This window comes from Rhinatrema bivittatum, chromosome 7 (assembly GCF_901001135.1).
Source record: "Rhinatrema bivittatum chromosome 7, aRhiBiv1.1, whole genome shotgun sequence".
NCBI classification, from domain to species: Eukaryota; Metazoa; Chordata; class Amphibia; order Gymnophiona; family Rhinatrematidae; genus Rhinatrema; species Rhinatrema bivittatum.
The window spans coordinates 77,736,195-77,753,261 of NC_042621.1; the positions used below are offsets into that span (position 1 = coordinate 77,736,195).

Here is a 17,067-nt window from a genome sequence, read left to right on the forward strand (position 1 = left end):
TGATCTGTTCAGGTTTCATAAGAGGATTTTGCTGCACATCAGTCTACAAATTGCACGATGAAGTTGATCAAGATTTTCTTTCTCTCTTTGACTGCCAGCTATAAAGAGAGAACCATCCAATTAACCCAACCTCAAGTTAGCTATGCTCCCAGGGGAGTCCTATCCACTTCCAACCTGATGCAAGAAATTTCTCCTGTGCTTCCTTCTTTTGGAGTTTGCCCTTGGGCATCAGATCTGTGCCTTACATCAGAAGGGTGCCTTACATCAGAGGATCCACCAGACGGTACCCTTCCCAAATCAAGTTAGCTGCCACAGTTGCTTCATCTTCATTGGGGTCTTGGATAAGTGATGGTCCGCTGATGGGTTTAGAGGAGTGACCCATGAACATTCCTTCAGACCTTTTACCAGATCCACCAGATTATTTATTTATTTATTTATTTTTATTTTATTTGAAAAAATTAATTAATCGCTTAACACAAATGGCCTAAGCGATATTGAAAATTACATACATAATATTAAAATAATAAAAACACAAAGTTTCACAGAAACTAATAACAAACAAACATTATAAATGAATAAATCACAATAATAATTCAAATGAAAAATATCACTGTCACATCTAAATATGAAGTCAGATGGCATTCACTTCATTGCATTACTCTTCAACACAAAGGCAAATAACATTCAGTTCATCGCGTTACAACTTAAACGCACGGGCAAGGAGAAATTCTTTATAAGAAGTTTTAAATTTCTTAACATCATCCATAGATCTTAGATCTATAGGGATCGAATTCCATTGGGAGGGTGCCGCAATTGAAAAAGAGGTCTCTCTAGTACTGAACAGACGAGCTTGACGAATAGAAGGAACTTCAAGATTGTTTAACTGCGAAGATCTCAAGCATCTAACTGGTTTATAAATTCTCAATAAAGCATTAAACCAATATAACGAATTGGACATGCGAAGTTTGAAAACAGTTAACCCTATTTTAAAGGAGATCCGTTCACAAACAGGTAACCAGTTAAGACTACAAAGCACTGGTGATATCCTGTCAGAACGTTTTAGATTAGAAACCAACCTGGCAGCAGAATTCAATAAAAGCTGAATAGGCTGAATTTGACATTTTGGTAACCCAATGTAAAGTCCATTGCAGTAATCAATGTGCGGGAAGATAAGCGCACGGACAACCGTCAAGAAATCTTTTTCATAAAGCAAATGGCGTAAGCCAACCAGTAATCGCAATTTTAAAAAACCTGTTTTAATAAGCATTCTAATTTGAGGTTTGAAAGATAGATTGGAGTCTAACAAAAAACCCAGACTCTTAATCGGAGAAGAAAGAGAATATGAAATATTATTGATGGACAATGAATTCTGAATAGGGATAGATAATGATCGATGGATTAACAACATTGTAGTCTTATTGATGTTCAGCAGCAACTTGTTATGTTTCAACCAGCGGTTAATAGTATCTGAACAAAAGGGTAAGCGAGTCTACTGTTTCCTGCCAAGAATTTTTTACTTTAACATAGAATTGTATATCATCTGCGTATAACTTGAAGCCATCAGTGATGATGGCTAAAAGTTTTGCGATTGGAGCAAGATAAACGTTAAACAACATGGCGGAAAGGGCAGAGCCCTGTGGAACCCCGACCTTCAATGCCTGGACTTCAGAAAAGCAATTATTAAATTTAACCATCTGGGAACGTTCTGAGAGATAATTCTCAAACCAACTATACACTGTTCCTGTAATACCACACTCTCAGGTGATACAACAAAATGTTATGATCTATAGAATCAAAGGCTGAAGTGATATCAAGAGAAACTAATATGAATTGCTCCCCACTGTCAAGACCCCTTTTAATGGAGTCAACCAAAGAAATCAGAAGAAGCTCTGTGCTAAGACCACGCCGAAAACCAAATTGATGAGGACTTAAAATATCATGTTTCTCAAGGAAATTAGTAAGTTGTTGAAGCACAATCCCTTCGATAACTTTCAGCCCAATCCAGTAAAGTCCGTGGGAGAGCGGACTAACGCCCGCTCTCCCGGCGCGCGCACCGGCCCCTCGCCGGTGCGCGCGATCCAGTATTTAAATTAGGCGACGCGGTGCAAACGAGGAAAGGGAGGCGCTAGGGACACTAGCGCGTCCCTAGCGCCTCCTTTTGGCCTGGAGCGGCGGCTGTCAGCGGGTTTGACAGCAGACGCTCAATTTTGCCGGCGTCAGTTCTCGAGCCCGCTGACAGCCACGGGCTCGGAAACCGGACGCCGGCAAAATTGAGCGTCCGGTTTTCGGCCCGACAGCCGCGGGCCGAATTCAAAAAAATTTTTTTTTTTTTTTTTTACTTTTTTTTAATTTTGGGGACCTCCGACTTAATATCGCTATGATATTAAGTCAGAGGGTGCACAGAAAAGCAGTTTTTACTGCTTTTCTGTGCACTTCCCTGGCGCCGGAAGAAATTAGCGCCGACCTTTGGGCGGCGCTAATTTCTTAGAGTAAAATGTGCGGCTTGGCTGCACATTTTACTTACTGGATCGCTCGGGAATACCTAATAGGGCCATCAACATGCATTTGCATGTTGAGGGCGCTATTAGGTGCCACGGGTGGGCCGCGTGTTTTCCTCCCCTTACTGAATAAGGGGTAAGGGAAAACACGCATCCAGAGCAGGGTGACAGTGCGCTCCGACGGAGCACACTTTACTGGATCGACCTGTTTAGAAGGTAAAGGGAGCGATGAAATCGGTCTGTAATTTTCTACTTTAGAGGCATCTAATGCAGGTTTTTTAAGTAAAGGTTTAACCAATGCAGATTTTAACATTGTAGGCATTATACCTGTACTAAGAGAAGAATTAACGAGAAAAGTAATCGATGATTTCAATAATTCAAAAATCTCTTTGAATGTAATTGTTGAGATTTTTAAAAGTGGACACATGGTATTATTAAGATTGGATATTATACTTGCTAATTGAGTAGAGGCTACCTGTTCAAATTCAGACCATTGAGAGGGGCCACAGTCCGGTGTCTCAAGGTACCAAGATGGTACATCCTTGAAAGATAACAGTAGTGTCTCTAATTTAGTAGAGAAATGCTGAACAAATAGGTCAACATTTAACAAAGAAGAATCAGAATTCTTTTTGGACCTCTGCTTTCCAGTCAATCTGTGTACTAAAGTGAATAGTGCTTTAGAATCATATCCAAGTTCATCTATATTTTTAGCATAGTAATCCTTCTTGGCAGCTAAAACAGCAGATTGAAATTCTTTTAACAATGAACGAAATAAACTTACATTATTATGAGAGGGACATTTTGACCACTTGCGTTCAGATTTACGCAACTGTTGACGTAACAAAATTAGGGCAGGGAAATTCCAAGGGCAAAACGTTTTCTTATTAGAATCGGAAAGAGAAAAAGATTTCAACGGAGCAATTTTATCAATAGAAGTGATTAATTGGGAAACCCACTCATTGAAAAAAGCATTAAAATCAACATCATCAGAAAATTCAGGAAAATCATTAAGAGATTCTTTTAACTTACTGATATCAAGAAAGGACCTTTTCTCATATATCTCAGCACTATCGTTAGTATTAGAACTTCCTGTTGGACCATGAAGATGGAAACTAAGCAAAGAATGATCAGACCATGGAACAACTTTATTGCTTATAAGGCCTACTAGCTTTAAATTAGAACTTTCATTAATAAAAACTACCGTATTTTTCGCTCCATAAGACGCACTTTTTTTCCCCCAAAAGTGGGGGGAAAATGTATGTTTGTCTTATGGAGCGAATATAAAAAAAACAAACAAAAATCTAACAACCCCCCCCTCGACTCCCCCAAGACCTGCCGACTTAGTTTACCGCAACCCCCCACCCTCCTGACCCCCCCAAGACCTGCCGACTTAATTTACCGCAACCCCCCACCCTCCTGACCCCCCCAAGACCTGCCGACTTAATTTACCGCAACCCCCCACCCTCCTGACCCCCCAAGACCTGCCAAACGACCCTGGTGGTCCAGCGGGGGTCCAGGAGCGGTCCGGGAACGATCTCCTGGGCGTGGGCCGTCGGCTGCCAGTAATCAAAATGGCGCCGACGGCCCTTTGCCCTCACTATGTCACTGAGACCGACCAATAGCAGCGGTCGGTCCCAGTGACATAGTGAGGGCAAAGGGCCGTCGGCGCCATTTTGATTACTGGCAGCCGACGGCCCACACCCAGGAATCGTTCCCGGACCGCTCCTGGACCCCCGCTGGACCACCAGGGACGTTTGGCAGGTCTTGGGGGGGTCAGGAGGGTGGGGGGTTGCGGTAAATTAAGTCGGCAGGTCTTGGGGGGGTCAGGAGGGTGGGGGGTTGCGGTAAATTAAGTCGGCAGGTCTTGGGGGGGGTCGCGGTAAATTAAGTCGGCAGGTCTTGGAGGGGGGTTGTGGTAAATTAAGGCGGCAGGTCTTGGGGGAGTCAGGAGGGTGGGGGTTGTTAATTTAAAGTGTGGGATGGGGTTTTTTTGGGGGGGGGGAGGGGTTCCCAGAGAAAAAAGTTTTCTGATCTGGGGAGTGGACCGAAATGGCCCTCCCCAGACCCGAAAACAAAATGGGGAGAAAAAAAAAAAAGCTATGCACTCCCCTAATTTGCTCCATAAGACGCCCAGACGCAGAGCCGGTTTAGCACAATTTTTTTTTTTTTTTTAAATTTTCCCCCTCTGAATCCTAGGTGCGTCTTATGGTCAGGTGCGTCTTATGGAGCGAAAAATACGGTAAATCAGGTATATTTCCTAGACGATGTGTGGCAGAATTCACCACCTGAAGCCAACCTAGAGAATGCAGAATATCACAGCACAACTGAACCTGAGGCTCAGTTCTACGATGATTAAACGGAAGATTGAAATCGCCCAATAAAATCATATTATTAAAACCAACTGGAGCAAGAAATAATTGTTCAAAAAGTAAAGAAAGATTTGAATGTAGAACCTTAGGAGGACAATAAACCAGACAAATTGAGAAACAGGAATTATATACTAACAACAATTCCTGTGCTAACGACCCACTAAGATTCTGTGTTTTTAAATTAAAACATTCCCTGCAAATTAATAAAAGGCCACCACCCCTGCCAGAGGCTCTTGGCTGTGAGAAAAATGAAAAACCTTGAGGACAGAGCTGGTTTAGAATAATAAAATCTGAATCAAGTAGCTAACTCTCAACGATACATAAAATATCAAGCTTCTCATCAATAATTATATCGTGTATAAGCTGAAACTTGCTCCTAACTGATTGAGCATTTACCAAAGCTATTTTTATATCACAGAAGGGACTAAATTTGAATCAATCAGTGGAATATTCACTAAATGAGAAGAACACAGAGAGTACTTACTAGAATAAACATTCTTTTTAACTAAAGGACCATACACACCTTTTCCAGAAATCACTGGTATGGAATGACAGGAAGAAGAAATATCATCAAACAACAATGCGGCACCCTCATCAACACTCATCACGCACGAAGGAGCGCACAAAGGAGCTCCTTTGTCGACGCGACAAGTCGCGCGACGCTCTGGCGCGAGGCGCCTCTGGCATCCAAGGCGGACTTTTGACCCTCCCCACAGACTGACATCACTGTGGGGGCGTGGCTCCCAGCCCGAGGAGCTGGAAACGGGGCTGGCAAACACGGGAAAAAAGTCCTTGAATTCTCACCCTCTCCTCTCTCAATTTTAGTCGGGCTGTAAGGTGGTAACAGCCCCGATAGTCTGGAGAAAGGAGGGAAGACTTCTGAAGAGGAGACTTCTCTTATTCAAAGTTCCTCGATAAGCTGGGTGAAGGCTATCAGTGTTCATGTACAAAGGATGTAAATCTATGAAAGGAGGTGTTCAATATCTGCAATATTTTGGAAACCCCTTAGGGAGCCAACAGCCTGTTCGCTGCACCAGGCACTGTGGGATCCGTAGGAAAGAATGTGGGAAAATCCAGCAACTTGTCAACAGTGGCGAGGAAGTTTGATCTCAGATATAGAGTGCAGCAAGTGCTGGGTTTTGGAGTGGTCCAGCTTCCAGACCAGTCATTGATAGTGGAGTCTGCCCTGAAAAAAAGAAAACAATTTTCTGTAACACCCCTTCCTAAAAGATACAAGATTTCTGGATTCATTTTGGGGAAGTTCTTCCAAAGCATGATGCTTAATGCTTGCATAGCTAACAACCAGCTTTATATGATACACTACCTACACAATTGTATTTCCAGGATGAGGCCTGTCCTGGTATCTCATGACGAAGAACATAATACTTATTGTCAAGCCTTATTGGATGTGGCAGAATACGAGTGACATCTCATTCACTTCATCTATGAGTAGCTTGATACAGCATCTTGTGGCTTAGCTGCTACTATAGGAGCCTGAATGATGGCTTGGTTATGAACTAGCAGCTTGTGAGAAGACATCCATGACAAATTGGCAGATGTCCCGTGTTCTGGAGATAAGGTTAGAGAAATGGTGGTGCAGATCAAGGAGCAGCAGGAAGTGCTAGAATAGTGATGGACCGCTACCAACCATCCCTCTATTCTGAGGCATGGGTTTTTCTCCTATGAGAGGGCATACTTCCAGAAATGGTTCTTCTGTTCTTATCAGCATTAGTGAGCTCCACCTCCACCATTGTTGCAACAGGCAGGTACTTGCCAGAGAGCACTCAAGGGAGCGATGGCAGCCAAAATTGATCTAGCGGCTCCAGACAAAGCCAGGATCCAGTTTTTTGATGAAGGTAAAGCCTTATTCTCCAACTCTTCCAGTGGAGAGAAAGATCCATAAAGATTGTGAAGTAGGGTTATTGCTTGCATTTCTCCCATCTGCCAGTGCAGCACAGCAGTTCAGCCTTCAGTTTAGATCCATCTCATTTGGCCTTACTCTGTCTTCAGGTAGAGGCGTTCCTGCATCAACTGGTGATAAAGTCCCTTTCAGAGCAAGGCAGAGGATTTTACTTCCAGTATTTTTTTATCCTCAAGAAATTGAGGGGCTTGAGACCCATTCTGGATTTATGAAGACTGAGTTAGCATCTGGAGAAGAAGAAATTTAAAATGAATTCCCGTCACACCATCCTTCCCTTTGTTCAGGCAGGAATCTGGATGTGCACTCTGGACCTGAAGAATGCATATGTCCATGTCCCTCATCCATACATCCTACTGGAAATAATTCAAATTCATAGTGGAGGACCAACACCAATACAAGGTTCTATTCTTATGCCTGTCAGCAACTCCAAGAGTTTTCACAGAATGACACTTCATCAGCAAGGGGATATTAGTATTTTTACCAGGATGGCTGGTTAGTGATGTTACCTTTAAAGGCTTGAGTCATGGATTCTTTGAGCTGTACAATACAATGGCTGCAGTCTTGAGTTCCATCGTCAACTTTGCCAAGTGAATCCTAGTACCAGCTTGGAGAATCCAGTAACAGGAGACTGGATAGGTTTGATCAAGAACAAAGCATTCCTGCTGGAGGACAGGACAGTTCATATTCAAGCACTGGAATATAATTCATAGTTCATAATTAAGCTCTGCATTTCATTGTCAGAGGATGTGGTGAAAACTATTAGTGTAGCTGCATTTAGAAAGGGTTTAGACAAGTTCCTGGAGGGAAAGTCCAAAATACATTATTAAAGTGGAGTTGCAGAAATCCACTTCTTATCTCTGGGATAAGCAACATGGAATATGTCTACCCCTTGGGATCCTGCATGGTACTTGTGACCTGGATTAACTGCTGTGGAAACAGGATCCTGGGCTTGATGGGCCTTTTGGTCTAACCTAGTATGGCAATTCTTATGTTCACTAATGCAAGACATAATATGCCAGACTTTCCACAACTTGCGCAGTACTGATTATCCTCTGTCACATGGCAGCCACAGTCCATGTGGTGCAGCTCTCTCGCCTTTTCATGAGCTCTCTTCAGTAGGACCTACAGTCACAGTGGGAGCAGCATTGGTAACTTCTGTCACATCCTATCAAAGTAATTCAGACAAAAGCTTCCAAAAGAGGCTGGGGAGTGCACACTGGTGGCTACCGAATGGGGCATGGTCAGTGTTGGAGTGCCAGATTGGATAAACCTGTTAGAACTCCAAACTATTGTATAAGTTCTGCAGGCATTCTCACCTACGTCAAGAGTTCTAATTTAAACCAACAATCAAATAGCAATGCTGTACATGAACAAACAAAATGGAATGGGTTCTGGGATTCTCTGTCGAGAAACCCATTGGATTTGGACATGGGCCTTCAGCCATTAAGCCTACTTTCAAGTGATGTACCTTCCAAGACTATCCAACACACGAGTGGATTGGCTCAGTTAAATCTTCAACCCCATGAGTTGTCATGGAATCAGTCACAAATGACTTGTTCTCCAGATAGTCGACTTGTCATTAGATCTGTTGCTTCAGAAAGCAATCAGAAAAGTGACAAATTTCTCTTCATTGTTCCAGGCGTTTTCAAATTGGCTTAAGATGTGTTTCTGCTAAATTGGGATGACAGTCTCCAGTAAACATTTCCACACTATCATTGGACAATTCAAAAGACGATACAGGACCAAACAGACATGATCTTCATTATTCCAATATGGTCCAGAAAAGTATGGTACTCCTACAATGTTCAATTCTCTGTATATCATCTGGTTCAGCTGAGAACCTTGCCCTCCATGCTATCCCATTCTACCTCATCACTCCCTAACTGCTTGGAGGTTGAGCCCTCAGTAATATCTCCTTGGGTACTGCCTAAAGAGGTGGAAAATGATTACGGTACAAAAAAAACCATCTACTAGGAGACTTTATGCTCTTGAGTGGAAAAGATTTTCAACTTGTCAATCAGCATCCTTGGATCCTTCTGCTTGCTACTGTAAGGATCTTCTCAGATATCTATTCCCCCTGTCTTCATCAGGACTTTGCATTTCTTTTGTGAAGGTGCAATTGAGTGCTATTGTGATGTACCATTCTCACGTGGAGAAAGAACTATTTTCCATTCATCCTCTGGTTTCCAAATTCAAAAAGAAGTTATGACATGTGAACTTCCAGTCTCGAAGCCTGCTGTTCTCTGGGATCTCAACATTGTCCTTGCACAGTTAATAAAACCTCCATTCAAGCTATTGGACTCTGTTCTACTGAAACTCCTAACCTGGAAGGTGGTATTTTTAGTGTCAATCATTTCAGCAAGAAGTGTGCCATAATCTCTTATTCGCCCTGCAGTTGTTTGTAATGTCTGTTTCGCATTAATCAAGTTATTGTTTTGCCCATTTTTTCCAAAGTCGCATGTACACAGAGGCAAGAAGATCCATCGTTTGCTGAACTGTAAGAGGCCAGTGGCTTACTACTTGTGGAAAACTTAGTTACATCAACAGGAATCCCAATTGTTTGTCTTCTATGATCTTAACAGAATGGGCATAGCAGTTGCCAAGTGTACCATTTCAGATTAGTTAGCAGACTGTATTGCTCACTGATATGTACTGGCTGGCTGCCAAGGCTCAGACTCTGCTCATGTAAGAGCTGTTTCTATTGCAGATATCAGCAAAGCTGCAACTTGGTCATCTGTATACAGCTTTACTTCCCATAATTGTCTGGACAGTCTTTCAAGAAATGGAATAACCTTGGACAAGCAATTTTTGTGCAGGCTGTTCACCCATTAGTCCATTCTGCATTGGAGAAACTGGGTTGATTTTTCAGTAGGCGCTCTGCGGTGCAACTTTCAACTTGGGACTCACCACATGCTATGGTTAAATCAGCCCATCTTGTTGACTAAGAAAGCAAGTTTGTTGATTGTAAATGGGGATCTTCATAGATAGCATGATGAATTAGCCATACTTAATACCTGCCCATCTCCCTGGAGAGTTGACTCCCTCACTAGAGTTAAGCTCTACAGTTGACGGAGGAGCCCACGAGACAGCGTTAGTGCAGGAACTGCTGCACATGCTCAGTAGAATAAAAGCTCTGCTGAACTCAGAGTGGTCTATTTGATGCCATTGGATGATGATGCCAAATGTTCTGGCTAATTCATCCTGCAGAGAATCCTGTTTATGGTAAAGAAACACACTGTTTGCTATGACAAAGGGTGTGAAGACAGTATATAATCAAGTTTTTGGGTTTTTTTTTAATTTTATTTATTTATTTATTTAGGATTTTTATATACCGACATTCTCAATACAAATATCAAATCAGGTCGGTTTACATAGAACAAAACTATCGCGGTTGAGGTGTTACATTAAACATAGTTTCTGAACATAAGAACATAATTATTAAATATTAAATATTAAATAGACAACAATAACTCGTCAAAATAACATGAATAAATGTAGGGAATAGTTAAAAAAGAGGGTAGGCTAAATAGGGATATACAGGTAACGGAGAACAGTGTTGATGGGCAAAAAAACATGAGTAATACATGAGCTAGAGAACTAATGCATCAACAAAGGAGTCTTTTTAAAACACGTGGTCTGTCCAGATCAGGCGTAATAGGGCCTTGAGGGGGTATGGGCGGTCTTGGAACTTATAGTGGAACTTATAGTGGACTATTTTGCTCTTTGACCGGTGTCGGAGTGTTCCTGCGATTCTGGATAGGCTTGCCGGAAGAGCCATGTTTTTAGGTTTTTCTTAAAAGTTAGATGACATGTCTCTTGGCGTAGATCCGGCGGTAATGAGTTCCAGAGGGTGGGGCCCGGCTGTGGAGAGTGCTCTTTTAGTTAGTGAAGTTTTGATCGGGGGAGCATATCAGGAACCTTTGTAATTGTATCTGATAGGTCTTTGTGATGTGTGAGGGCGGAGTTGCGAGTTTAGATTTAGGTGGGCGATGCCCATAATATCCATAATATCCTTGTGGATCTTAAATATCCTTGTGGATTTTAAATTCTTTATTTATTTATTTTTAGTTTTTATATACCGATCTTCTTGCATTAGATACAAATCAAACCGGTTTACAAAGAACGTAAACTTTTAAAATTAAAATTTAAAAATTACTTTTGGAATATTACTATAACTGTTCTTTCATGATGAAAGTTTGGAGTATGTGTAATTGAAATAAATGCCTACTTTAATGCATTTTGTTTATTTAGACAATGAAAATTGTACAAAGGTGTGAAGACTTGCAAGGCATTGTAAATTTAAAGCACTAAAAAGGTGTATTAAACTTTAGTTCTGCTCAAAAGACCTTAGTACATACTATGCTAATGACTCATGAGGCCATGAACATGCTATTCTGTTTAGCACATACCAGCACATGATTCAATGCACTAATGTATTTTTTTTAAATGTCTGGGGCCTTTGTACATAACACATTAATGCACCTTCAGTATGTTGATAACTGTAAAAAGAACTTTGAAATATTTTTATTTTACCTTGAGAAGGAAAAATGTGCCAGGAAGAAAAATTTGGTTTAATTTTTTTTTTCATTTATTTGTTGTAGTGTCTTTTATATAACTAAATTTTCTTGATGTTGGCTTTTTGCTTTGCAGTATTTTAAAGTATTATGTAGTATTTAATTTAAAGACTCTAAATTGCTTATAATTGTTTTAATTCTGCAGCATAATGGTTGGGCTTTGCTAAAAATGTATAAATATGAGAGACTGATTTATTTTTATAGATCCAACAACTTTCTAAAAAGGAAATAGAAGACCTGCTTCGAAGAGGTGCCTATGGTGCTATTATGGATGAAGAAGATGAGGGGTCCAAATTTTGTGAAGAAGACATTGATCAAATTTTGCAACGCCGTACAAAAACTATTACCATCGAATCAGAAGGAAGGGGTTCAACATTTGCAAAGGTAGCAAATATTAGAGATGAGCTTGTATGCACTTGATAAATTATGTTGCAGAACTACTCTGGAGCTGAATAAGTGACATAGCCTTAATGTCTAATCATCTTCTCAATTTATTTTTAAATTCATTTTTCTTTTTTCTTTTTTTTTTTTTTAAATACTAAACATTTTACCTCAAGTGCTTTTAGCTGCTTGTTTTTTCTTTCAGTTTCTGGAACCACAAAGATGATGATTTGTCTTGTATAAACTCAATAAAATCGTAGGGATCTGACTGGCATAGTGAACGTAAAATTAGCAGTGTAATCAGATTGGCAAGAACAACATTTTTAGAACTGAGATAGCCTGGCTAGTATTCTAGACCATAATTCAGATATACATGACGATGCTTGACATTGAGTAACAGTGGTAGAAATATGAAAATCTGGCTATCGTGCTTGTGATTTGCATGCCAGCAAATATAAAAGTTGCAATAGTCTAGTCGGGATTCCTCAAAAACCAATATACAATGACACTTGTGTCATTTCTTTTGATTAGTCCAATCACAATTTCCAGAGTAACTCAGCTTTCCTGAGCCTTGTATAGCAACACACACATTTTAATCTTTAGTAGGTCTCAGTGAATTAGAGATTACATTTTTCTCTTTGGTACGTTGAGAAAAGAGTTCTGTGACCTATAATATGTCCCTTTTCCCAGTCAGTTTTTTGCTGTATTTTACCTCCGTTATATTTTGTTACAAAGATGCAGATATTTTATCCCATTTTATATGTTGTAGAAACAATATTTTGTATTTGTTCTATGGAGGATACCTCTGGGGATACCTTTGCTTTATGTTCCTTTACAAACTGGCTGTAAGAACATAAAACCAGCACAAATTGAAGTGGATATAAAGCCCACAGCAACCTAAATAAAATATTAAAACCAGTGAAGAGAGGCAAGCATGTTAAACTGTACTCTGAACTAGAAACTATGAAGAAAACATAGTTCCGTGTTGCAGTTTAAGATTTTTAAAGCAAAATTACTGAAGTTGAAGAGAAAAAAGACATGAAAGCCAATTTAACAGTATAAGAGAGAGAAAATAAAGGTAAAGCATAATACGTTCAGTAATTATACCTCTAGTCAATTAATCCAGAAACAAAAAGTTACTAATTCTCCTCTTAATCCTTGCTCAGGAAAATTATTTAAAGCTATTGCACCCCATACATGTCAGTTTTTAAGTAATTTAGTTAATCAATCTCTTTCCTCTGGTATTTTTCCGGACAATTTAAAAAAAATTGCTATTCTTCCTATTCAGAAAAACAAAACTAAAGATCCTTTAGATCTCAGTAATTTACGGCCAATAGCACTGATTCCTTCATTGGCCAAACTGATAGAATCAGCAGTCTTAAAACAACTTTCTAATTTTCTAAGTGACAATGACATTCTGCATGCAGGCCAGCATGGCTTTAGAAAAGGCCACTCGACAGAAACTTTATTACTATCTTGTTTTGATACAGTTTTTCGAGGGTTCGATGCTTATACAGATTACATCCTTATTTCTTTGGATATTTCCGCGGCATTCGACACTCTCAATCACCATATACTTTTAGCAGGTTTACATTCTATAGGCATTCAATCCACTGTTTTGTCCTGGTTTCGATCCTTTCTAACTAATCGCTCATTATATGTACATGTCAATAACTACTCCTCAGACTCCTTCATCTCCTCATCTGGGGTTCCACAGGGCTCATCATTGTCTCCACTACTCTTCAATATATATTTACTTCCTCTTTGCCATATTCTCACAACTTTAAATGTTTATTTCCGAATATATGCTGACGACATTCAGTTACTATTTCCGTTAAAAAATTCTTGGTCTGAGACTTTTTCTTTAATATCTTTGGTCCTTACTACGATTAATACATGGTTAGAACACAATCGGTTAAAATTGAACCCTTCAAAAACTATGATTACACATCTTTCATCTATTTCAGAATCTACCTTAGGTCCTCCTTCTCATTTAAATTTTAAAGGTATTTCAATTCCGGTTAGTACTTCATCTATTAGCTTAGGTATCACAATCAATTCCAATCTTTCTATGGTTAATCACATATCTAATATTACAAAAAAATCTTTTTATAAATTACATTTACTGAAAAGAATTCGGCCTTTTCTTTTCTTTAAAGATTATCGTACAGTATTGCAATCGTTAATCTTTTCAGGTATGGACTATTGTAACGCCTTACTTTTAGGTTTACCTGATTCAGTTTTGTATCCATTACAAATGATACAAAACTCCGCTGCTCGGGTGCTCGTTGGTATTTCACGTCGTACCCACATTACACCAGTTTTACTTTCACTTCATTGGTTACCAATTAAATACCGAATTCAATTTAAAGTCTTATCAATTATTCATTCTCTCATCTACAATACTTCTTCCACTTGGTTATGTACTAATCTTCGCATATATAAACCTGCCAGACATCTCAGATCTCTCTCAAAAAACTTATTAGATATTCCTACTGTTAAATCAGCAAAACTCGAACTTACCAGAAAAAGAGCATTTTCAGTGGCAGGTCCTGTTTTATGGAATTCACTCCCAGACCACATTCGTCTTACTTCATCAATACAACAGTTTAAAAAACTATTGAAAACATACTTATTTCAGAAAGCATACACTCTAACTACTTCATAAGATCAACATTTATTCACTTCAACTGTCCTCTCTTCTCAGATCCATTCACACCATATAATATTTACCTTCTGTTAATATCCTGTGAAAAAAAAAAAATAGTTGGATATGATTATATACTGCACTATGTTAGTCTTTTAATTGTTTTATTTTTGTTTTATTTTGTCAAGTTTATCTATTATGTATGTTAGGTTGTAAACCGTTTTGAGTAATTCTTTTGAATTGTAAAAGCGGTATATAAACATTTTTAAATAAATAAATAAATAAATAAAGTGACATTTGTTTAAAGTAAAATTAGAGCGAGCCCCATCTGACATAGTAAGTATTAGACAATTTAACTAGCTTAGAAATATTGTTACTGAAGATTTTTTGCATAGTCTGTGAGATGTCGACTACCAGCTTTCATCGGAAACCTCCATCTCCGCTGTGGTGATGTCCACATTCTGTTTATACGAACTGCGACAAGTACGTAACTTGTTCCAAAAACACAATCTAGACATCATTCACTCCCTGATCACTAGCCACATTGAATATTCCACAGCTCTACTTCAGGTGCTTTAAACCTCAGCAGCAAGGTTTTTAGCAGGGGCCAAGTCCAGCAGCCATGTGAAGCCTCTTCTATATAAGCTCCATTGGCTCCCCATTGAGAGCAGGATAAAATTTAAAGTACTTTGTATTGTATTCAAAAGCCTGAATCAAACAGCACCATCATACTTGTCTCATCTCCTGCCCGCAAACATCCCAGGGAACTTTGGTGCTCCCAACAGGTCCTTTTATCTGCCCTTTCGCTAGCTACAGCAGTGCATTGTAATCTAAAAGCTTGTCTGTTTTTAACCCATCTGAAAGACCTCACAATTTTGAGTCCTGAAACAATTGATGAGAGAGTGGACAATGGAATAATGAGCTAAAGAAGGTAGTTACGGTAGCACCAGAAAGGGTATGTAGGGCTCTGAAACTTAAACTTACTTTTTGGTTTTTGAAAGACCTCCATTTATTAAAACAAGGCCATTATTAAACCCCTGAAGGCAATAGGTAGGACAGTGTGCAAATCGCTGTTGACAATCTATCAGCAGTTGTGATGGCTACGAGAGAATATTTTCTCATATTATTGGCGGCTCATTGCATAGTCCAAAGACATTAAGATAGTGAAGAACTTTATGTGCTGCCCTTCCCCCAGAGCAACCAATTATTTAATCAGGGTCAGATACTGGCAAACTTGTGCATTATTTTAGAAATAACATTTCTAATGTTCATAAGGCTTTAGGAGATGTTACTTTTGCCCCTTGAGACTTCACTAAAATTAATATACTAGAACATGCAAAGTTGGTAGCCTTTCATAAGGTCAGTAACAGCAGTATTAGAGAAGATGTGTCCCACAACATGTTGTCTGGGCTCATTCAACTTTTTATTTATAGGCTAGCAGATTTTATCAGATTAATTGTAAATACTTTCAAGGAGGGTTATCTGCCTCTACCATTAAAGAAGACCATTGTCTATCCCTGATTGAAGAAGACTACTGTAGATATTGTTCTTGGACAATTATTTGCCAATTTCAAACATTCTTGAAAGTATGTCTTGGGGTATTTGGATCCCTGTCAATCTGGTTTGAGGCTGAATAATGGCACAGAAACTTCACTGATTGCAATTGTGCATAATCCTCATAGAGATCTAGATAGAAGGCTTGATTCTGTATTGGTCCTTCTGAATCTATTGTGGCCTTTGGTCCAGTCAGTCACTCTATTCTCAGCTGTTTAGCAAGGTTTGGGTTGCATGAAGAGCTGATTTCAGAGTGTCTGCATATGTGATATTACTGTATGGCATCCGGAATGCGGAGTCTCCCAGGTCTCCATGTTTTCACCTTTGCTATTTTTATTTTTTTTTTACTCTATTTATTAAAGTTTAAATTTAGTTGTTAGAAAAAATCCAAAGAGAAAAAGCGTTCCATAAAATAAGGAAAATATTAAGATGAATTTAAAAAAAAAAAGAGAATATCGAACCTTAGACTAGTCAGAGGGGGGAATTATAGGGAAATTAAATATGAAAGAAATGCATAGATAGATGAGCCCAGTTAATTAGACATTACATAATGCTGGCAAACATTAACCTATCATAGATCTTAAGTAACAGCTTCTGGTACTTCCCAATTTAATAGGAAGCTTTCAAGTTGACAAGGATTGTAGCAAACCTATTTGTTGCTACCCCACTTAATATAGGAAAAAGTAACGCCCAAAGCTGATACCCTCTGCATCTTCGAAAGAAACAATCTACATATTTGTTGAGTGGTTCTAGCAATATCAGGGAAAACAAATTTTACCTCCTAGGAAGAAACCAGGTTTAATTTGGAAATTCATATTTAAGGTCCTTTCTTAAAGCTATCTGTGGCACAGACCTTCCCTTCTAGCTGAGAGTTTTGCAATAGGACAGTTAAATCCAATTTTCCTTCTAAATTCACAGAAACAGAATAATTATCTGTAACATCTGCTTCACCTTTGAATTTAACAGGGAGATAAAAGATTTTGAAAATAGGTGAAAAAAGCCTTAGCTGGAATTTTTTAATACTTCCAGATAGAATTTTTTCAACATTTCAAGGGGAGCTGTTATGAAAGCTGCCCACGGAGCTAATCCCCGCGAGCAGGCACCTTACCCAATGCTTTGCTGC

General features: G+C 39.2%; 1 protein-coding gene across 10 annotated transcripts in view; it reads left to right on the forward strand.

Annotated features, from left to right (window-relative positions):
- The window catches only part of CHD9 (chromodomain helicase DNA binding protein 9), a 406,054-nt gene that overhangs the window by 273,055 nt on the left and 115,932 nt on the right, over positions 1 to 17,067 (forward strand). For all 10 annotated transcript variants that reach the window (XM_029608540.1, XM_029608542.1, XM_029608543.1 and 7 more), the window contains one exon: positions 11,567 to 11,746. In XM_029608540.1, the coding sequence (XP_029464400.1) occupies positions 11,567 to 11,746 (180 nt within the window). The remainder of the gene's footprint in view (positions 1 to 11,566; positions 11,747 to 17,067) is intronic.